General features: G+C 48.0%; 2 protein-coding genes across 5 annotated transcripts; one reads left to right on the top strand and one right to left on the bottom strand.

The window, feature by feature from the left end:
* The first annotated feature begins 4,236 nt into the window (after positions 1–4,236).
* ADO (2-aminoethanethiol dioxygenase) lies at positions 4,237–8,002 on the top strand. Its single transcript, XM_055274431.2, has one exon. The coding sequence runs from the start codon at positions 4,589–4,591 to the stop codon at positions 5,399–5,401; it is 813 nt and encodes a 270-aa protein (XP_055130406.1). The 5' UTR covers positions 4,237–4,588; the 3' UTR covers positions 5,402–8,002.
* Positions 8,003–11,492: 3,490 nt separating this feature from the next.
* Positions 11,493–18,348, bottom strand: EGR2 (early growth response 2). Of its 4 annotated transcripts, none has more exons than XM_055274432.2 (3): positions 18,091–18,348; positions 15,376–15,484; positions 11,493–13,983 (listed from the first exon to the last, which is right to left on the bottom strand). In XM_055274432.2, the coding sequence occupies exons 1-3, from the start codon at positions 18,187–18,189 to the stop codon at positions 12,716–12,718; spliced, it is 1,476 nt and encodes a 491-aa protein (XP_055130407.1). In that variant the 5' UTR covers positions 18,190–18,348; the 3' UTR covers positions 11,493–12,715. The 4 variants fall into 4 exon arrangements, with proteins under 4 accessions (XP_055130407.1, XP_063493973.1, XP_063493974.1 ...); XM_063637903.1 differs by lacking the exon at positions 18,091–18,348 and adding an exon at positions 15,783–18,025 and having other exon boundaries at positions 15,376–15,584; XM_063637904.1 differs by lacking the exon at positions 18,091–18,348 and adding an exon at positions 15,783–18,023.
* Between the last annotated feature and the right edge of the window lie 3,504 nt (positions 18,349–21,852).

Here is a 21,852-nt window from a genome sequence, read left to right on the forward strand (position 1 = left end):
ATAGCTCATCAGCAAGCCCTGTCAGCTGTACCTTCAAACAGATTCTTATCCTTACACGAGTTCTCTTGTCTTTCCTCTAGATTACTGCCCCTCATTCAGGTTTCCCTGCTGTTACACTTGCCCCACCACCAACCTCTTAAAAATGTAAAACAGATCAAATCACTCCTCTGCCCAAAGCTCTCCAAAGACTTCTCACTGCATTTAGAATAAAATCCAACTCCCTACCACAGCCTACAACTCCCTATTACCCCCTCCCACGGCCTATAAGGCCTACATAACACAATCCCTACTGGCCTCTCCACCTGCATCTCCCTCCAGGAACCTGGAAGCTCACCACGCAGTCTTAACCCCGCAGGTCTTCATCTTCTCTCCTAATCATACCAAGTTCCTTCCTACGTGGTCAAAGTTGTGATAGTCAATACCCTGTTAATAATCTTAAGGATGTTTCCTGGTCTTGGAATGCTCTGACCCCAGATTTTTCCATGGCTAACTCCTTAACATTCTAAACTGGCTTAAATGTTAACATCTGGTCTCTCCTGATAACCCAATTTAAAGTAACATACCACACACAAATAAATATCACACCATCCTATTACTGTGTTTTACTGTCTTCCTAAGTTATCTCTGTCTGAAAAGTATGTTGCTCATTTACTCGCGCTGTATAACACTTCCATCCTCTCAAACATATACGTTTACTCGCAGGTAAACTCCTTGGGAATTTGGACTTTGTCTTCCTTTGCTCCTTGCTGAATCCCCAAAGCCTAGAACAATGCCTGGTACCCAGTGGATACTGACTGTTTATCAAACAATTGATTTTGTCTATCCTAAACTTTCCCCAAACTTTGTCTCTGCTATGCATTTTCCTAGTTCACTATTTTCATAGTTCACTATCACTTCTCTTCCTGTCTGTTCCCTTTCAGAATTTCTTTTGGTCTCCATTTTGCTTATAACAACACTGAAAAATTACAGAATCAACAAGGATAAAAAAGAAGGATGTTAATGCTAATAGAAACCCTCTCAGCCTATGCTACTGGCAGTGGGGCAGAAGGGCAAGTAAACTGCTTCTTAAGGGCAAAAGCCCATAGAGTCAATATCACCCATTAGTGCAGCTCTGAATGAAGGGCAACATCAAAAGGAATTATGGAGGTAGACTCTTTGTGACCTAAAAAAGTACCACATGCCCTGTAGACACTCAGCAGTTCTTACAAACTTTTTTTTGAGAGACAGTCTCACTCTGTTGCCTAGGCCTGGATGCAGGGGTGCAATCATAGCTAACTGCAGCCGTGAACTCATGGGCTCAATCAATCCTCCTGCCTCAGCCTCCAGAATACACTACAGGCGTGTATCACCATGCTCAACTAATTTTTTAATTTTTTTTTTTTTTGTAAAGATGGGGGTCTTGCTATGTTGCCTAGGCTGGCCTTGAACACCTGTCCTCAAGTGATCTTCCTGTCTTGGCCTCCCAAAGTGTTGGGATTACAGGCATGAGCCACTATACCATGTCTGCCTGGTTCTTAAAATTTTTAATGTGCAAAAGATTCAGATGCAGTAGGTTTTGACATGATCTGGGAATCTGCACTTTTGACAGACACTCCCAAGTGATTCTGATACAGGCAGTCTTCGGAAACTTTGAACTCAGGCCAAAGGATGACTAGCAAATTACCAAGTAAGTGGTTTAAGCAATAATTTTTTTTATCTCTACCCTGAAGCTGATTCTCAAAACAAGTCAAATTCCACTTCAATACTTGCTTAGTATTAGTTAAATTCACTGGTCTTTAAGTACAACTTATAACCATTTTAAACCTCTAATAGCTACTATGGGGCAGCTACTATGTTCTACATAGTGTCATCAGTGATTTACACAGGTATATTATCCCATTTTATAGATGAAAATTTTGAGCTTCAGTTAAGTAAGTGTGGACAACCATTAAGTGCAAGAGATCTGCATGTTAATATAGTCTGTGTTCCATGGAGTCTATACTTACCACTAATTATACCTTAATAGAAGTAAAACCAATAAATAAAAGTCCATATTTGTAAATAAAGGGGAGGAATTTTACTCTCAAATATTCCTCACTTTAGAAAAAGACTGTATGAAATTTATTTATGAGCTTTGAAAGTACATTTAAATAATGTAACAATGGCACGGCAACCTCTGAAAATGAATCAATCTTAACAATCCTTTCCTAAAGCAAATAACCACCCTCTTAACTAATGAAAGCTGGTTCACTATTTACAGATCTACTGGTGATTCTCAAACTGGGCTAATAATCAAGAATCGCTTGGACAGGCGTGGTGGCTCATGCCTGTAATCCCAGCACTTTGGGAGGCCGGGGGTGGGGCAGATCACGAGCTCAGGAGATCGAGACCATTCTGGCTAACACGGTGAAACCCCGTCTCTACTAAATATACAGAAAAAAAAATTAGCCAGGTGTGATGGCGGGCGCCTGTAGTCCCAGCTACTCCGGAGGCTGAGGCAGGAGAATGGCGTGAACCCGGGAGGCAGAGCTTGCAGTGAGCTAAGATCGCACCACTTCACTCCAGCCTGGGCAATAGAGCCAGACTCCGTCTCAAAAAAAAAAAAAAAAAAAAAAAGAATCGCTTGAGGAAGCATCTTAAAGATAAATCATAGGACCCCGCTGGGGTCCCCTTCCAAGCTGTGTAAGCTTTGTTCTTTCGCTCTTCACGATAAACCTTGTTACAGCTCAAAAAAAAAACAAACAAACAAAAAAAACAACAACAAAAACATAGGCTTCACTCCAGTTCTTCTGAATCAGAATCTCTGAGGTGTGACCCCAAGATCTTTATTTTTTAAGCTCCCCAGGGGGTTCTGATGAGTAGGGTTCAGAACTTCTGTTCCCTTAACACCGACATTCTACAAATGAATAAATTGAGAACCTAAAAGGGTAAGATTTGCCTAACGACACACAGCTTGTAAGTACACACAGTAGGCTGGAACAACAATATCCTGACTCTCGTTTGGTGCTTTTACACCAATTTAAGCTGCCGTTTTTTGGTAAGACTGTACTTATTTCTGCTCTGCTGCTCATGCTTTGCTGGGTACTTAGTATGCACTATCCTACAACTTATTCCCTCATCTGCAATCTGGGAATAATAATAGTGCCTGCCTCTTAAGAGTTGCTGCAAGGATTAAATAGTATAACATTCATTATATAATGCACTTAACACAGTGCCTGGCATATTGTGAGTACTCATTAACCAGGTTATGTAATCCACTAAAAAAGTATGCCTATTTTAACTGGAGAGGATTCACTCAACCACTCCAATTACAAAATGCACAAGAAACCCATGTTCAGCTTTGGAATCCAAAAAGGGTTAAGTTTAAAGTCATAGTATCTAATGTCTTGCTTTTCTAGTCATTTACTTATGTCAAAAGTTAGTTCACGCCACAGAGAAGGATGCCTCTGTGTAGTGAACTAATTTCACAATTACTGATTGAACTGACTGTTGCACACCACTTTTTCTCCTAGGATGCCTCAGAACCATCTAGTAACTCCATCTCTGGGTGACGACAGGGAATCTGCATTTATAAAAGCCCCCTCCCCCTTCTCAGGCAAACCAAGATTTGATAACCTCTACTATGTTCAGAATCCACGACCACTGTAAATGGCCTCTCAAGTCTCTCCAACAAAAAGCTATAGTGCTCTGTAACCAGAAGAGCAGCGTCATCAGGTCCTGATGCAAACAACAGATGGGCCCAGCTGGGCCAAGTAACCTTGATGATCACAGAGGATGGCCTGGACCCCCTCCCCTCCTAGGAAACACAAAATTACAAAAGCGCCCTCCTGCAATTCCCGTGGGAGACAGTGCTGCCTAGGCCGCTATGAGGAGCTAAGGCTGACTCAACAGCCTCCTTCCCAGGAGCAAGGCCAAAAGAAGGCGACCCTGCACGGCTAACCAGGCCCCAGCGCGGCGCCAAAAGGTTAACGACCCTCCTTGCCCCGTTCCTTATGAAGGCCAAGAGCCTCCACTACTCCGCGGGCCAGCTGGCGGAAGTGCGTCACTCCACCCTGCGGGGGGTGCCGGGAGTTGTAGTCAAGTGGCTACTACTCTTTCACCCCGATTCATCTTTTTTAAAACAAGAAAAACACCTCTGCATCCTGAAAAAGATCGCTTTATGCCCAACATGTGTAATAGTTCCTCCATTTTCCAATCAACAAGGTGAACTGTCTCAGCGCTCAAGAGGAAGGCCGGACTACAAGTCCCGGCATGCTCCGCAGGGTCCCCGGGCGCCCGGCCACCGTCGTAGGTGCGGGCCGCATGAATGGAGCGCCGGGCGTAAGGCAAAGCCTGGCACCGTCCGCGCGGCCGGTATCTGCTCCCGGAGCGTGAGTGCGGGGTGTGGAGCGTGCGCGTGCGCGCTCAGAGGGGGCTCAAGGCGAGCGCGCCGGGCAGTTGCGGGCGCGTGGCTGCTGAGGTTGGCGGCGGTGCCGCGCGCCCGACGGGCCGGTGGTTGCGGGGCCTCCCGCCTCGACCCGGGCTGCCGGCAGCCGTGGCGGCGGCCGGGGACCGTAAGGGGCGGAGGAAAGGCGGGGGCCGGTCCCGGCACGCGGAGGAGCAGCCGACCATGCCCCGAGACAACATGGCCTCCTTGATCCAACGGATCGCCCGCCAGGCTTGCCTCACCTTCCGGGGCAGCGGGGGCGGCCGCGGCGCTTCCGATCGCGGCGCGGCTTCTGGCCCGGAGGCGCCGATGCCGCCGGGCTTCCCCGAGAACCTGAGCAAGCTGAAGAGCCTCCTGACCCAGGTCCGCGCCGAGGACTTGAACATCGCCCCGCGCAAGGCCACACTGCAGCCGCTGCCGCCCAACCTGCCGCCAGTCACCTACATGCACATCTACGAGACAGACGGCTTCAGCCTGGGCGTGTTCCTGCTCAAGAGCGGCACGTCCATCCCGCTGCACGACCACCCGGGCATGCACGGCATGCTCAAGGTGCTATACGGCACCGTGCGCATCAGCTGCATGGACAAGCTAGACGCAGGCGGCGGGCAACGGCCGCGGGCCTTGCCGCCCGAGCAGCAGTTCGAGCCGCCGCTGCAGCCCCGGGAGCGAGAAGCCGTGCGGCCGGGCGTGCTGCGTTCGCGGGCCGAGTACACCGAGGCCAGCGGCCCCTGCATCCTCACACCGCACCGGGACAACCTGCACCAGATCGACGCCGTGGAAGGGCCTGCCGCCTTCCTGGACATCCTGGCCCCGCCCTACGACCCGGACGATGGCCGGGACTGCCACTATTACCGGGTGCTGGAGCCGGTCAGGCCCAAGGAGGCCTCCAGCTCGGCCTGTGACCTGCCTCGAGAGGTGTGGCTCCTGGAGACCCCACAGGCCGATGACTTCTGGTGCGAGGGAGAACCCTATCCAGGTCCCAAGGTCTTCCCTTGAAGCCACCGGCGCCCGGGAGCGGTGGGCCGAAGACGTGCCCTACCCTACCACAAGGGCTGTGTCTCTACCCCCTAGCCTGGGCGTTGGATCTACTGGAATGAGCAGCAGCCGCTTCCTCGGCAGCCTTGGGAAGCACGGGCGACTGGACAGCAGCCGCCGGGCACGGTTATGGGGGCGGGGTGGGCGGGGAGGCTAGATTGTTTCCTGGTACTGTCACTGCCACTGGGGCTTTGATTTGGAGGAATGGGGCAGGGGACTATCTGAAGCGCTTCCATCCTAAAGCCATAATGAAAATATCTTCCTCTCTTCCCCATTCTATACAAAATACTAAGTGGTTTTCTTCCCGCCACTCCCTACCCCTTAGGTAAATAGGGTTTATTTTCCACTTATGCCCTTATGCCCTTTTTTCTTATAGTTTTAACTTATTGACTGTGCATGACCCAGTGGTTTGAATTGTTTTTAGTTCAAGTCATTGGTAAAAACTAGGTTTAAAGAGTTGAGCTACTGTTTAAAGTGAGCTGGCCTGCCTAATTAATTCCTTGTGAAAACGAAATGATTTTTTTCAGTTTGGTGATCACTCTCACAACATAACTATGCATGTAGAGGACAAGATTTATTTTCTTTCCTCCCTTTGCCCAGTAGCCACATCTGATTTACTCAGGCAGCATCTACTAAGAAATTCAGCACCTGCTTATCTCTGTGACATGGTCACTTAGAGCTTATCTTCCCTATGAATCTCCAGATCTGTGAGTTGAGCAGATTTCATGTTGCAGATTCACCTTTAATGCAAAGACTGTATTATCCTCACATGACTTTTTTTCTTGTCTTACTGTACCATAAAAGGTGATAGAGTAATTCTGTATTTTCTAACGGGAAGATTCAAAGGAGCTGAATGTGTTATGCTTCCAAACAACTGAATGTAAAACACTCCTAGCCAGCTGTTGCATTCCCTATGTTTATTTACTTCCAATATTTTACTGTAAAAGTAGGGAGAAATATTGATAGCTGTTTCACATTCTCTTAGGAACTTTAATGTTCCCGACTCGGGTGATTGCAGCTGTGGTGCTGGCAGTGTTGTCTCAACCCTCTCCCTAAAACGACTGAGTGCTGGGTACATCTAATGTGGTTTTCTGTAGGAAGAGATAGAAGGCACAGAAGATCACAGCTAGACAATTGAGAATTAACTACTACTAGCCATTTTAGGGCACCAAAACTTGGGATTAAACACTTCTTACTTCCCACTCCCAACTCCTGAAATGAAGTCTTGCTATCTGTGACTAGTTTTATTTTTGTGCTTTTAATAGTCCGAGCAGTCTTACCTTGTTTACAAATGTATTGACACCATTTGCTTCAGGCCATGGAGCACTGTTTCTCCCTTTTTACTATTTATAGGATTCCTTTTTTTCACAAGACTTTTAATAAAAACAAATTGTAGAAATAAACACATTAAAATTTGCCCAGCTGTCGTCTAAGCCCTCTTGATTGACTTGCCCAAGTGGCAATAGAGTTCTAATATCTATAATAAAGGGAGATTTGCTATTATTGGTGGAATGTTGACCCCGTATGTAGAGAAACAGTACGTGCCTTTGCCTCTTTATGCACACAGAGACCCAGGGTGAGGAAGTATTTGTTCCCAGTTTTTAAGATAGTATAAAAAAGCAAATACTTGGTGAGTGATTTAAAAATAAAACCAAAACACAAAAAGATATTCCACAGGACATGCCACTTTATTATAAAACCTGACACAGGCATAGTACCAAGTATTTCCTTCATTGTTGCTAAAATTGTTTTATTGTAGCTCCACATTCTGGTGTAGTTTAAAATGCCTTTGGGGGCAGTTTGAAGCAGTTCTTCATACCACTTAGTTTGAAAATAAAATTCTAGATATGCAAATGATTTTCTTAGAAAACTTCACAAAATAAAAGGTGTTGTTTTTTTTCCCATAGCACAGTAATGAATGTGGTTATCAATCACATACTTTTTTGGATTACATTGTAGCAAAAAGTTGATTAGCTTACCAAGATTATTAATAGCAATGTATGTGTTATAATACAACTTAGTACATTAAAGCTACAAAAACTCATCCTGGCTGTAGGATAGTAATAAAGGAAGAATTACGACTTCATTATGAAAAAAAGAAGTTTTAAAGTTTTCAATTACAAGCAATTTGGAAGAAAAAACCTAAGGTGCTTTTCAAAAGAGTAACTGAAATTTTTGCAGGCCAAAACAGCAATATGATATCTCAGATTTAGTTCAGTAAGAACAGTGAAACTTTTGGGTCACTAATAAATTCTGAGTAAATTAGTGGTGAAGACAAAATGTAACTTGTTTTAATGAGCCACTAAGGAAAGAATATGCTTATTACAAAGACAAAATGTGGTGCAGAAAGTATCTTGTACCTGTGTGCATAAACTGTTAGTCATGACTGACTTGGTGTGTTGCTATTGTGTTTCTATATACTCCCTCCAATATAGATAATGTTTTAATAACAACTGTGGGATAAAAGTTATCTTCCCCTTGGAAAGACTAATGAGCACAATGATATTAATCACTTCTATGGTGAATAATAAATGCAATAATTGCCTCATGGGTGAGAAATTGTCTAAATGCTTCTGAAGCTTTTAAAGTATCTGGTTCTGTCACTGGCCAGTTATATCAATGCAGAGTATTGTGTACCTACTTACTATTTTATGAGAATTGATTTTTACTAAGCCTGATTTGAATGGGTTGCATTTACACCAACTGCTATTTATTAATGAAAGTGATAGCCTGCTTTTTAAGTATTATGTGTTTTGTCAACAGGAGAGGGTTTTCTGAGCTTTTAACACTAGTAACCATGAACTTCTTCCAAAATCCACACCTTTTATTCCCCTTTTTCATTGTCTCCTCGTAGGTGCCTCAGTCCTGGCATCTCGGGAGGACTCTGCCATTACTCATCTGTTACTGATTCTGAATCTTGTGCTCTAGCTCTACAGCCCAATGAAGAAGCAATATATCTTTAATTCAGGGCTTGCCTCTTGCTTTCCAACTCTAACCTGAGAGCAGTGCTACTTCCGTAATTGCAGGTCTAAATAACTTAAGCGTATATACAGAAGCCAATCGCTGATCACTTCCATTGCAATGTGGCATCTGTTGTCAAAGAAGGAAACCATTTGTCAAGTCCCTTATAGATATTGAATCTTCAAACCCAAATCCGGGGATGTTTACATTTCTGGATTAAAATCAGTGTACCTGTAATCCCAGCACTTTGGGAGGCTGAGGCAGGCAGATCACCTGAGGTCAGGAGTTTGAGACCGCCTGGCCAACATGGCGAAACCCGATCTCTACTAAAAGTACAAAAATTAGTCAGTCATGGTAGTGGGCACCTGTAATCCCAGCTACCTGGAAGGCTGAGGCAGGAGAATCGCTTGAATCCGGGAGGCAGAGGTTGCAGTTAGCCAAGATCGTGCCACTGCGCTCCAGTCTGGGTGACAACAGCGAGACTGCATCTCAAAAAAGAAAGGAAAAAAAAAATCAGTGTACTTATGGAAAATGAAGACATGTTTCAAATTGTTTAGAGCTAATTCTTACTTGATTATTGCAAGACAGGGAAAACCTTACCTGCTCTGATGTCAACAGTTTGATTACCATTAAAGGTTCACAATATATACTGTAAGATTATGTTGTACTAAAAACTAGTGGCCTTCTGCAGATTTCTAAAGCCCAAGTAATATACACTTAAAAATAGTTTATTTCCTTGAGAGTGAGCTTTGAAACAGCATGAGGGAAAACACATCTGAAGCTAATGTCTAATCGGACTATTTTGCTGTAACAGAAAAAACTTACTTTGTATTTAACCTAAGGAAAATAAGATAGTACTATACAAGAAAACAAAAATACTTTCATTCTGGAAGGAAAGAGTTTTAGGACTTATTTTCTTTCCTTATTTTTTGTTTTGTTTTCCTGTGGAATTTGTTTAGTTTTAGCTTCTGCTGGCAGCATTTTTGGGACTTGGGTTAATGCTGACCGCTCTTCCCCCCGCGCCCCCCCCCCCCACACACACACAAGTGGTATTAAGTGGTTAAAATGTCACTGCAGCCATTTTTAATATATATAAAACAATTTGCCTTAATCTTATTAGCAGCTGGGATAATGAAATTAAATAGCCAGGTTTACGAAAACTTGTAAGCCTTATGTAGGTATAATCAACGCATTTTTAATATGAATTGAAATATCTCAAAAGCACTACGAATCTTTAAGGAATTATTCTCCAAAAGTGTATGTACAAGATTAGAAGAAGACATTTTTCTATGCTTTATTTCTAGAGCAATGTAAAAAATGAGACGTGCAAGAAGCACCCTGAACATTTTAAGCAGAGAGCAAAATCGGATTAAAGATATTGACCTCACATGTTGAAATCTACTAGTAAAAGCCACAAAGTTGGCTCTGAGGAAATGCTGAGATGTGGTGTTCCTTATGGTATGTGTGTTAATGCTACCTCACCAAACCCACGTCAGGGTGAAAGTGATTATGTAACCAATTTTGCTGTCATCAAAATATCTTCTATTTTATTTTTGAGATGACTTAGTCTACTGCTTCGTAAGTAATTGTTAAGATTATCTTGATTGAAAATCCTCTAAGATTAGAATTTGGCAAGACAAATATATCTTACAAAATTTGGGTATACTATATTTTAATGTAATGAAATCTTGGTGGGAGGGAAGTATTCTTTAAAATCACGTAATTATCAAAATGTGGCATTGTCTTATACTTACCAAAGTTGGACAAGCAAGGATGATACTATGCCAACAAGCTGGGAAACAGGAACTAATGGGAAAACACCTGTCACTACAAAAATATGAAACAAGTTCTGAAAACTCTTGTTTCATAGTAATAGAATAGAGAGATTCTACATCCTTGAAATAGGGATGGAGAAGAGATATAGAAGAAAGCCATTCATTCCCTCCACAAATTAGATTTCAAATTCTAGTGCTGGTAAGGGCAAAAGGTGGTTTCCAGAGTAGCTGTAACCATCTGCTATTCTGAAATACAGGTTGAGTTGAGGGAGTCTTAACAGTGCTGAAGGGCAAATAGACAAAGGGATTTTCAGATGTCAGCTAAACAGTGGACGCTGCAGCAACATGTTACATTTGTGTAAGGATCCAGAAGTGGGTGAACTTAAATGATATTTAGGCCCAGATTTTACAGTAAAGATGATAACTTCACAAAGGCATCATCTGTTTACTTTGTGGCTAAATTTTTTTTTGGTGAATTTATATTTTAAAACCACTACAAAAGACTTGCAGTAAAATGAACCCTACAGTATATTCTTTGCAAACCCTTATCCAGTACCATGGAGGACTATATTGGCCTATTTAGTTTAGATTACCTTTTGAGATTTTCTTGAGGCACCTATCTTATCTAATGAGCTGAGTATTTTGATAGTCACTTCTAGACCCACCAAACCTTTGGCAGATCAATGATACTTTCAAATAGGGGTAATCAATTGGGAAGTGAAGGTTGGAGAGAAATGAGTCCTGGGGTAATTCCTTTGACAACCCATTCATGCTGTCATCAGCAGCGTCTGGGAGCATTTTCGATCTGAAGAGATGATAGCGCTTTTCAAAAAGTTTTCTGTGGTCATGAGACTAATCCTGGAAGCTGAAAGTCATTTCCAGCTTGACCACGCCACCACACTTTCCACAAAGCCACATCTCGTCTGAGTTCTAGACCCTGGTCAGGGTTCTGAAAGCGGTTGCAAATGTGTAGTCTCCGAGTGGGCACTTGTTTGTAAGTATTTATTTTCCGGAGCCCACTCAGGAGCGGAGAGAAGCTATAGGCTGTTAGAGACAACGGAACAATGAGTCAAAACAACGCCTCCCCACTTTTACACTAATGCATGGGGGAAATCCCCAGAACACTAGTGTTTGATTATGAATGGAGCCTGCTTTGGGGTTGGTGTCCACAGGCTAGCAAAGAAGACCTGGAGACCATGGTTTGGTCAAAGCATTTTCACTGGTGCTTAGTGCTGTTTTTAAAAAATATTCCCACAAAGACAATGACTGTTTAATTCCCACCCAGTAAGTATTTCAGAAATGATTTCTGCAAAAAATATTGTTGAAAAGTATTTATTTACACTATAGTCACAAACCATCCATTATCTGAACTTCAGTTAGTGGTTTTGCGTTAGAATAGATTTATTTTTTCACAACTATTAAGAGCTAATGACCAAACAAATCAGCTCCAGTAACATTATGTACATTCTTATCTGAAATTTGACTACAAAGGTAACACTTTTAAGTCACAAAACAAAGCATACAAAAATATACTTTCTAAAAAAAATTCCAAATATTAATAGGCAGAAATATACAGCCATACTAAACTCAGGGAGTGATTTTTTTTTCCATAATAAGGCAACCCATTTACATGCAGACCCTGTAACATTGTCTACATCACACAAGGCACCAAGGACACTTCCAACACAATTGCATGCATCCTAGTTTCAGAGAATATATGTACATCCCCCTTAAATAAGTTAACCTCTGACTCATTTCAAGAGATCATAAATGCTTTACATTTTTTCCCAAAGATTCAGAATTTAGAGAACAGTGTACATCAAAAATACACAAAATCTGAGTGGATATACACTGAAAAAATAGCCTACATTTCTCAAACAACTCGAAAAGGAGCAGATATTGCTATGTCCCTCCCATCACATTGCACTTCTGTTCTCTGAGTTTATAATACATATTGCTTCAAGGGTTGAGACAACTAGATATGCTCTGATTCGCCATTCTAGGGCCACAGAGTGCGGCATAAAGGCCATACTTCACTCACTGTACAATGTCCCCCAAATCAGTCCCAAGCCATAAAGTGCACATCAGTTTTGCTTGTCTTTTTGCTGTCCCCACTTGAAGGGATCAGCATCTCCCAACCTATTGTAGAAAACGTCTTAGATCAACTCTGACATCCAGGGTCAAAAAACCTGTGATGGGTCAAAATAAGGGGAAGTGGGGTAGCAAAACCTAGTCAAACAACCCTCTAAAGCAGGGTCAGACCTCAGCCCTCTTGGCCAGGGGTCCCCACACCACCGCCTTCTGAGCCTCCCCTTTGCCTTGGGTTGATAGTCAACTCACCTAAGAGAGACTAGAATGGGCTAAGTTTTAGGAAGAACCTGCTTCTAGGTGGAAAGGGGGCAGTGCTATTCCCACCAAAGCCCTTTGCCCAACAAAGGGAGAGAGGGACAGGGAAGGGTGGTAGTGTTTGTTGTGCAGCTCCAGTGGACAAAGGGCCTCCGGGACCTTTGGGAGCTGGTGTGTCAGCCTGAGTCTCATCTCAAGGTGTCCGGGTCCGAGAGGAGCAAGGGGCGAGCGGCCCTCCGCCAAGAGTGCTGCTGTTACTGCTGCACAGGGTACCCCCAGGCTGCATGCCCCCAGAGCAGGAGGCGGTAGAGGGGGCTGGCACTGATGCAGAGGGGGCACTGCTTTTCCGCTCTTTCTGTCTCAGGTGGATCTTGGTGTGGCGCTTCCTCTCATCACTCCGGGCAAACTTTCGGCCACAGTAGTCACAGGCGAAGGGCTTCTCACCGGTGTGGGTGCGGATATGGGTGGTGAGGTGGTCACTGCGGCTGAAGTTGCGCATGCAGATCCGACACTGGAAGGGCTTATGCCCAGTGTGGATTCGGATGTGCCGTGTCAGCTCGTCAGAGCGGGAGAATCGCCGGTCGCAGCCTTCTGCTGGGCATGGGTAGGGCCTCTCGTGCACTGGCGTCTTGCTAGGTCTGTTGGGGTACTTGCGAGGCCTCAGAATGGGCCGCAGTGGCAGGTGGTGTGGGTTATAGGCGGCGGCAGCTGCTGCTGCTGCTGCTGCTGCTGCTGAGCTGCTACCAGGCAGCCGGGGTCCCTCGCTGCCTCCACTGGCCCCTGGTCCGGTTACCCCAGCACTGGGGCCCCCCAGGGTAAAGTTACGGATCGTAGAGAGTGGAGTGAGTGGAGGGGGCACCCGCAGGGTGTCCAGGGGGCAGGGAAAGGGCTTACGGTCTGGGCCAGCTGTACCATGTAGGTCTCTCTGGCACTGAGATGGAAAGAATCCAGGATAGTCTGGGATCATTGGGAAGAGACCTGGGTCCGTAGCAGGCTTGGGGGACGGATAGGAAGGAGGTGGTGGGTAGGCCAGAGAGGAAGAGGTGGAGGTGGTGGCTGCTGACAGGAAGGCAGAAGGGTCCTGGTAGAGGTCTCCTGCACAGCCAGAATAAGGAGGAGGAGGCGGTGGCGGAGAGTACAGGTGGTCCAGGTCAGGCTGGGTCTGGGACATGGTGCACACACCCAGGGGTCCTGTGGCCAGTGGGTTGGGGGAGGCAGAGGTGACGCTGGACGAGGCTGTGGTCGAAGCTGGGGAAGTGACCCCTTGCAAGATGCCTGCACTCACAATATTGATGATGCCTTCTGGGTAGCAGCTGGCACCAGGGTACTGAGGGTCAATGGAGAACTTGCCCATGTAAGTGAAGGTCTGGTTTCTAGGTGCAGAGACGGGAGCAAAGCTGCTGGGATATGGGAGATCCAACGACCTCTTCTCTCCAGTCATGTCAATGTTGATCATGCCATCTGGGGAGGGAAAAGGCAGAATGGAGGTGGAACAATGAAAATACAGCCAGGACTCCCTTCTCACCCCCGCTCACACAGGTCCATTTCCAAGGCCCAGAGTCTCAGCACTGTAGAGCTGTGGCAAAGTCCAAAAGGTGGGGAAATTGAGGCCCACAGAGTGTAAGAAGAGGCCAGCCCAACTGTGGCAACCCATTGACAGTACAGAACTCAAGAACTACCTCCAAAAAAGCAGAATGAGCTTTTCCCAACTCCCCTCCACCCCCAGCCATCTGTGGCTCTAGTCCCCAATAAAAAACACCCAATAATAGCAACAACAATATTTTAAAAAGCCTCATCTGCCCGGAGCTGCTCTCCCTCTTTTTTGCCTAGGGGTTCCACGGCTGAGGCACCAGGACAAACACCACGCAAGAATCGACCTATCCCAGTCAGTGCCGTGATGGTGCCAAACCGAGAGGAGAGCCCGAGAAGGGGGTGGGTTATTTCCCGGCTGCTCCCCATCGCCGGCGCCTTGTGCCTTTTTCTCCCTCCCTCTCCCGCTGCGCTTCAGCCGAGGGCTGCTGGAGGGAATGGGGGCTGTAGAGGAAGTAGTCCGTAGGTTTCCGTGTCCTCCCAGTCTTCTCCGCCTTTCCCGACAGCCACGCGTCCCCGCCTCAGCCCAAGGCCAGTGGCCCGGCTTCGAGGAAGGCGCGGGGGCCGCGAGAGACGACTTTCCACTGCATCGCCAAGGAAACCGGCATCGCCGGTGCCCCCGCGGGCCTCCCTCGGCAGTCCGGGGGCTGCTTCCCGCCGTTGCCCGCCCTCCTCCACCACCCACTCCCTGCCTCCGCCGGCCGGAGCCCCCGCCTTGCTAACCCCCTCAACTTCGCGGGCGGCGCGCAGGTGGGGGCGCGCCTCCAGGCCGCAAGAAGGGAGCGCTCCGAGATTTTCCCGGGGTCGGCTCTGCCCAGGAGAGAGCTACCGACGCTTTCCCCTGGCGCTTCTCCGCCGCTCGGCTCTCCAGGCGCGCATCTCTCCCCGGGAGCCGCGAACTTTACCGTCACTTTGCCCCTGCCCCGGGAGAGGGGAGGTCGAAGTGCTGCCGGCCAGAGGGCCTGCGCAAGCCTCGAAGCCCGGGGGGACGCCTCTTCCACCCTCATCCCTGCGCTCGCCCGGGGCTGGGCGCGCCGGGGCGCACGCACGCCGGTTTGCTGGCGACCTGGCGCATCTGCCCGCGCGCCCTGGTCTCAGCTGTCGCAGGTTCCTCCTGCACCCACTTCCAGTCTTCAAAGCCAGTGCAGTCAGCACCGTCCACCTGGAGCCCCAATCCTCTCCTGCGATTCCCGCACATCCACTGCACCCCATCCACCACCTCCGGGCCGCGCAGGTCCGGGCCTGCGAAGACACGCGGCTTACCTCCGGCCACTCCGTTCATCTGGTCAAAGGGGCCTCCCAGTTCGGCATTGGGAAAGATGGTCACCGACGTGGCGGCGAGGTCCTCCACCGGGTAGATGTTGTCAGACAGCTGGTGCACAAAACCACTGAGAGTTACTGGGATTTTGTCTACGGCCTTGGCGGTCATCATTTGCTCCTCGCACAACCTGGAGACCCAACTCCCTCGCTACCTGGAGTGTCAGAAAAGCCGTTTTGGAGAGGGGTTGGACTGAGCCTGGGATGGTATCTCCTTTTGCCCTCCACACTTAAAAACAACCACCACACACACCAAAAAAAAAAAAAAAAAAAAAAAAAAATCAACAGAAATAAAAGTAGCAAACAAGTTGCTGTTTTTTAAGAAATAAGAAAAATGTCTATTTGCCACTGACTCTCTCCTGTCTGTGTTCCGGCTGCTGGGAAGCCAGGAGTTGCTGGTGTAGTGTTATTATACAGTCAGTGTGTCCCCTCGCCGAGCTATTAATCAATTGCTCCTCGCTCAGTTAGACGGAAAGTGTTGCTCTAAGTATTTATGGGCAGGTCTTCAATACCCGTGACGTCGCTGCCCATATATGGACTGAGGAACAGGGCTGGGCCAGGCGGCTTTTGCCGTCACATGGCTGATTTGCATACACGGGCTCGGCCGCGCGGACTCCGCCGGGCTCGCGACTTCCAGCTCGCAGGCGGCGGGGATCGCTGGGGTCCCGGGCGCGCGGCCCTAGCTGCAGCCTGGGTCCGGGGCACAGGGATCGCGGGGGAGAGGGCGCGCCATGGACCCAGTCACAGCCACAGCATGAGAGCGAGCTGCTCCGGGCTGCGGCTCAGCCTCCCCGGGCGGGGAGGAATTCCGGTTCTCTGGGACTTTCCAAAAAAGGCGAAGATCCGGTGCCGGCGGCTCCGCCTCCCTAGCCCTTGTTTGGGAGCCATTCCGGAAAATTAAACTTCGGAAAGAAACCGAGCGGAGCCGAGACACTACAGTCAAACCCCTACTCACTTTCTTGGCAGCTCAAAACCGCAAGCAAAAGGAGGCAGCGAAGAAAAAAAAAAGCTACATGCATTCACGGAAGCTGACTGCTTTTTTCTGAATTACTTGGTGGAAAGAAGTGGCTGGTGATAAGAGTGAATGCGTATTGCTTTTTTGGAAAGTCTGTTCTATTTATACAGGAGCGAAAACGGAACAGGTTTGGGTTGTTTGTTTGTTTAAGTATTTTGGGCACCTTGGGACTGGGAGGGTAAACCCTAGGAGGAGCAGAATTACTGTGGGGAGCTTCGAGAGAAATCCTCAGCCGGAGACACCCTCCTTCCTCTGCCCGCGCGCTCCCCGCCCCCCTTCAGCTGCTGCGCGGAGCGGGCGCCCTTCCCGGCGCGTCTGGGCGGTCGGCTGCGTGGGGGCGTCCAGATGGAAGCTTGGACACTCACCCTGCCCCTCCACACACACACACACTCACACTCGCTCCACTTCCGCTACACACTCCCGCCCCCGCTGCCCTCTTCACACACCCGCTCACACACCTTGCACTACACACCTCGCTGTTGACTGCGCCCGCGCGCCCGCGTTGCCACCAGTGTCCCGGCGGCAGAGCGGGCTCCGGGCTCGCCAGACAGGAGGCTCTATGAAGACACGTCCTAACCTTCACTACCTGTCCCTGCAGCCACAGAATCCCCCTGACCCCCATAGCCCACGATCCAGGACCGCGCCCTGCCCGCACCCGAGCCAGAATACACGTACTAGAATAAATATTTTCTCTCCCTCGCCAAAAAACACCTCGGTGAGACCAGCGCGGTCCTCAGTGACGGCGGAAAGCATCTCTAATCACTTTCAAGACGCCATCCCCATCCCCCAACCCACTCGTTTTACTTTGCGAGACCCCGGTAGAAACCCTTCTGTTTAGTTCCCAAAGCAATTTTTAAAAACTTTTCCAAAGTCCAAATAGCAGCAGGTTCTGGCTTACTGGGCGCAAAGCTTCTACCTCCTAGTGCGCCCCAGCCCGCAATGGGTAGCCGGGCCTGGCCGGGACCCCACAGGAGACTGGTCCCGGGTGCCCAAGTCCAGCGCACCGCCGCCTGCATGGCTCATTCATGGTCGTTTGTGCAGGCTGCGAACTGCCCCAGAGCCCTTTCCCGCTCCAAAGCCGCGGAGGCCAGGGATAATGCGCAGGGTCAGCCTCGCGGGCCTGTCCTGTCCCTTTTTCACCCCCCGCCCGGAGCGGCCCTAGCCTAGTGTGGGCCGGGGCGGGCGGGAGCCACGGCGCCACTCCGTGGAGGGAGCGCGGCGCTGCAGGCGGCTCTCCAGCCGCTCACCTGCCTCGACCGCTGCAGCCGTGCGCCAGCTCTCGCCAGGCCCAGCGCACCGCGGTCAGGGCTCTGAGGCGGCCGGGAGCGGTCTCTCTCTCTGCTCTTCCACTCAAGCGCTGCTTCTTCCCCTCCCTCCAAAACAGCAGGTCTCCAGCGGCCGGCCATCTCTCTGACTTAAGTCACCCAGAGCACATTTGGGAAAGTTTCTCGCTCGCGCTGTGCGCTTTTTTCCAATTGGGGATGAAAAGGACATGGAAAGAAATCGCAGCAAGGTTAGCACCCTAGTAGATACCCCACCCCCAGCAAAAATGTGCAAAGTCCTATTTCTTAAGGAAAGAGAAAGAAAGAAAAGAAAGAAAGAAAGAAAAAGAAAAGAAAAGCAAGAAAAGATAGCTGCGTTCTTACCACGTGCGCCAGCCCACTCCGCCTGCGCTCCGGCGGGTCCCGCGGCCCCCGCGCTGACCATGGGCAAGACGACGCCTCGGAAGGGAGTCCGACTCGCATCTCCGGCCCTGAGTCCGAAAGAACGGGGGAAAGCCGAATTATGCAAATACGGATCCCTGCGATGGGGCTCGGGTTACGGCCCCCGCCGGCCCCTTAGGTGAGGCACCCACCGGCGGCAAGCGCGGGCGAGGCGACTGCTCGCGCTTCGCTCCTCTCTGCGCACGTGGGCGGACCGGCAGGCGGGCGAGTTGCCCGGGCCGCCCCGCGACTGGCGCTGCTGCCAAACCCGCCGGCGGTCGCCGCGCGCCACCCCGAGGGGGAGCTCCTGGACGCCCGAGTGCCCGGCCAGCAGGGCGCGAGGGCAGGACCGGGGCCGGGGGTGGGGCGGGGTGCCTGAGCGAGGGAAAACCGCGAGGTCTTCGGCTGCCACCCTTCCCGGAGGAGGAGGCCAGTACAAGGCGGGTGGAGGAGGGGGCCCCATCAAGGAGTCTTGAAAGCACATTAGAGTAAATGAGAGTGACTGACCCTCTGAAATTCTTCTGAGCTTTCCAAGGACTCACACCTCCCCCTAAGAGCTACGCTGCATCAGCCTGTGGTGCGCAGGAAATGGAGTGGGGGCGGGGACGGGCGGCAGCTGCAGGGAGGCCAGGGAATGCCTGGGGCCAGTCCTGGGAGGCCTTTATTGAACCTCCGCTGAAACGAGTCAGTAGATAACTCTCGTAACCTTTGTCTTTTTGAGTGTCTCTTGAAGTACCAACCCTTAAATATGGGTAGTGCAGATAATGGAACAGAATCAAGGCGCACTCTTTCAAGCAAGCCACCCTGTGGATAAGCTCAGAAAGCTTAAGTGGCTTGCCTAAAGTCACGTAGCTGGTAAGTGGTCGTGTCCAAACTTGCAGCCGGGTCTTCTGAATCCAAGTACAGCGCACAGTGGTCGCTACATCGTGCCCTCAGGAAAACCCAGGTCTGAAAAGTGAACACTTCTTTGAGGATTGGGAGCCTGACTCAGCCCACTCGGGAAGAATCAGGCCACCTCCGCCAATTTCATCTGCTTTCTTTGCCATTTCTGAGGAGAGCAAAGCTGAGGTCAGGGCTTTCTACAGGCAAAGAGGAAGGGGCTGTCCATGGACACGCCCCCTGCCCACTGTAAAGGGAGAATTTGAGTTCTTGGGCTCTCCAGACCTAGATTGTGGATGGAATAGCCAGGCTGGCACAGAGCCAGCATACTAATAGGCGCTGTCATAAGAGAAACCAGCCCCACAGTATCCTTCCTGGAGACAGGAAGAGGTGAGAAAAGAAAGAAGTGCGGACAAGTAAAAACTCCAAAGGGTTTACTGAGCAAGATACTGTGCTGGAGTTGGAGGGGTGTGAGGATGGAGAATGTGAGAGTTGAATGCAAACATGTGCCATGGTCCCTACTATTAAGCATTTGAACTTTTTTGTTTTGATTAAAAATCCAACAAAGAAACAACTTTCTTTAAAATAGACCTTAAAAATGCCCGACTAAATGGGGCACTCCAAGATGTATGAGGGCTATTAAAAGAGTAGCAAACTCATGCCAGATTCCAATTTGCTTTGTCCAGATTCCAGAGCCAGAAAGTAAAATAACAAGGATGCAGAGAAGCCCTTTAGTAGGCTTGCTCCTGGGGTTGCAGAAGAGTGTTTAGGGTGACAAGCAGGGGTGGCAACCTGAGGGTCCTAGCTGGACTCCAGAGTCTCCTGAGTGATTTTTAGTTTTTTTTTTTTTTTTTTTTTTTTTTACCCAGATTTGAAATTCTCATTTACAATGTGGTGACAGGATCACCATCAGCCAAGAGGGATGTCACAAATAATTTGTTAATATTTGTGTTTTGATTTATTAACATTCTTGCACATCATTATAGGCTCTACCTATTGTAATGTCATTTTTGTTCCCTTCCATACTAATACTGTTACTGGAGTGGAAGACAAAAGAAGGTCAGAATTTGCCTTAACTGTGGACACTCATGAGGGTGGGGACCTGAAACTTGAATGGCATAGAACATGTGCACTTCGGTGAAAATCAGATCAATTGCCAACTCTGCCATCCACCTAAGCCTTCCTAAAGGTGCCCCTGCATGCTGAAAAAAACTGATAAATGGTTCTCTACATTTCAGCATCTCACTACTAATCTGGTAGTCCCAGAGGCTATAAACCAAGCCCAGGCTATGCCAATCAAAACTGTTGTGAAGCTTGAGGAAAGCATTGCTTTGCACCAGTCCAATGTACAACTTAAGTCATGTGTCATTGGCACAAATAATCTGGACAGGAGGAGATAAGAGCTCTATGATCTAATTCTGTAGAAGCAGCAGCACAAGCAGCAGCACTGGCCCAAGCAGTGGGTGCTCAGGTTCCCTTTAGATATTTCGTGTGCCTCTCTACCAGGTGTCCATCACTACACCAAACCCCAAGGATATACTGGTGCCTAAAACTAGTCCTGGTTCCCACCCCATGGAATTAGCATTGTGCAATCACACAAATACACGACTACAAACAATGACAGTATTTGATCCCAATGAAAGAAAACGACAAAGGACCCAACTGAATCTAGGAGGTTGAGGAAGACTTCTCTAAGCAAAGATCTGAAGGATGTGCAAAGACTGGGGGAAGGTCAGTGGAGACAGCATTCCAGGGAGAAAGAACAGGTGTTGAAAGGTGCCAAGGTGGGGGGAAGCAAAGTTCGTTTGAGGAATGGAGAAAGTCCATGGTTGGTGGAAACTTCTAAGGCCATCTCCACATCTAGTGCACTGGGGCTGAAGGTAGCCAATACAGGCATCATCCTTGGAGTGTCTCCAGAGAGATTTCATTATCCAAGAGTCTTTCTTTGCTCTGCCATTTCTTTTTCTGGCTAATGACAGTGACATTAGAATTTTTACATTTGCAATTTTTTACCACTCAGCTTCTGCAGGCAAATGAGAACATGCTGACAAGGTTTCAGCAAGGAGAACATACACAAAAATGCTTATTGATATCAGCATTGTGTCTTGGTGACAGTCGTAATGAAAAACATTTCTTAGTTGTCTATTTCTTAATAAGGAAATGACAGACTGTGTGAATTTTTGTCCCATTTTAAATGAATAGAGTTTATAAGTGCAGCTTTTCTAGTAGAAACACATCCTGACAAATCTACAGATCACTTTACCATTGCCGGCAAAAGATAAAAGGTAAATCAATGCATGGTATATCATGACTGTTTAAAACAAGGTACATACAAACCTGATGTCCACTTTAATAAGTGATAGACTGTCAGTCTGATCATAAAGGCTCAAAGCATAATCTTCATCCAAAATCATGCTTTTTTATATTTTCTAATCTTTCAGCTTATACATTTAATTAATTATCTCTAATTGTATAAAAAATAAAGTTTACCATAACGAAGGAGCTTATGGATTTTTAGACACATATTACTAGCCTGCTTATATTAGCAGGTTATGGGGAGCAATTTTTCTTCTTCCAAATGATGTCATACTTTTGTTACAGAAGCTTTGCTTTTATACTGACAAAAGGACCAGGCCAGTCAGTGCATCCAGTTGTCAGAGCAGTTGCTTTGCAGCATTAAACCAAAAAAGAAAGCAAATTGTATATTTCAATCAGCTAATCTTGATAAGAATGGTCACTATTTCTCATGATTACGGTTAAGATTATAGGCTCTGGAGGCACATATGGCCTGGATTTAAATCCTGAGGTCCTGGGTTCAAACCCAAA

This window comes from Symphalangus syndactylus, chromosome 4, assembly GCF_028878055.3.
Source record: "Symphalangus syndactylus isolate Jambi chromosome 4, NHGRI_mSymSyn1-v2.1_pri, whole genome shotgun sequence".
NCBI lineage: Eukaryota > Metazoa > Chordata > Mammalia > Primates > Hylobatidae > Symphalangus > Symphalangus syndactylus.

Bases quoted from the DNA above. Each gene is read 5' to 3' on its own strand.
- ADO (XM_055274431.2), top strand. From the start codon at position 4,589: ATGCCCCGAGACAACATGGCCTCCTTGATCCAACGGATCGCCCGCCAG.
- EGR2 (XM_055274432.2), bottom strand. From the start codon at position 18,189: ATGCGAGTCGGACTCCCTTCCGAGGCGTCGTCTTGCCCATGGTCAGCG. The intron at 15,485-18,090 runs GTAAGAACGCAG...TTTGTGCACCAG, and splicing joins GGAGTGGGCTGGCGCACGTG to CTGTCTGACAACATCTACCC. The intron at 13,984-15,375 runs GTAAGCCGCGTG...TTCCCTCCCCAG, and splicing joins GATGAACGGAGTGGCCGGAG to ATGGCATGATCAACATTGAC.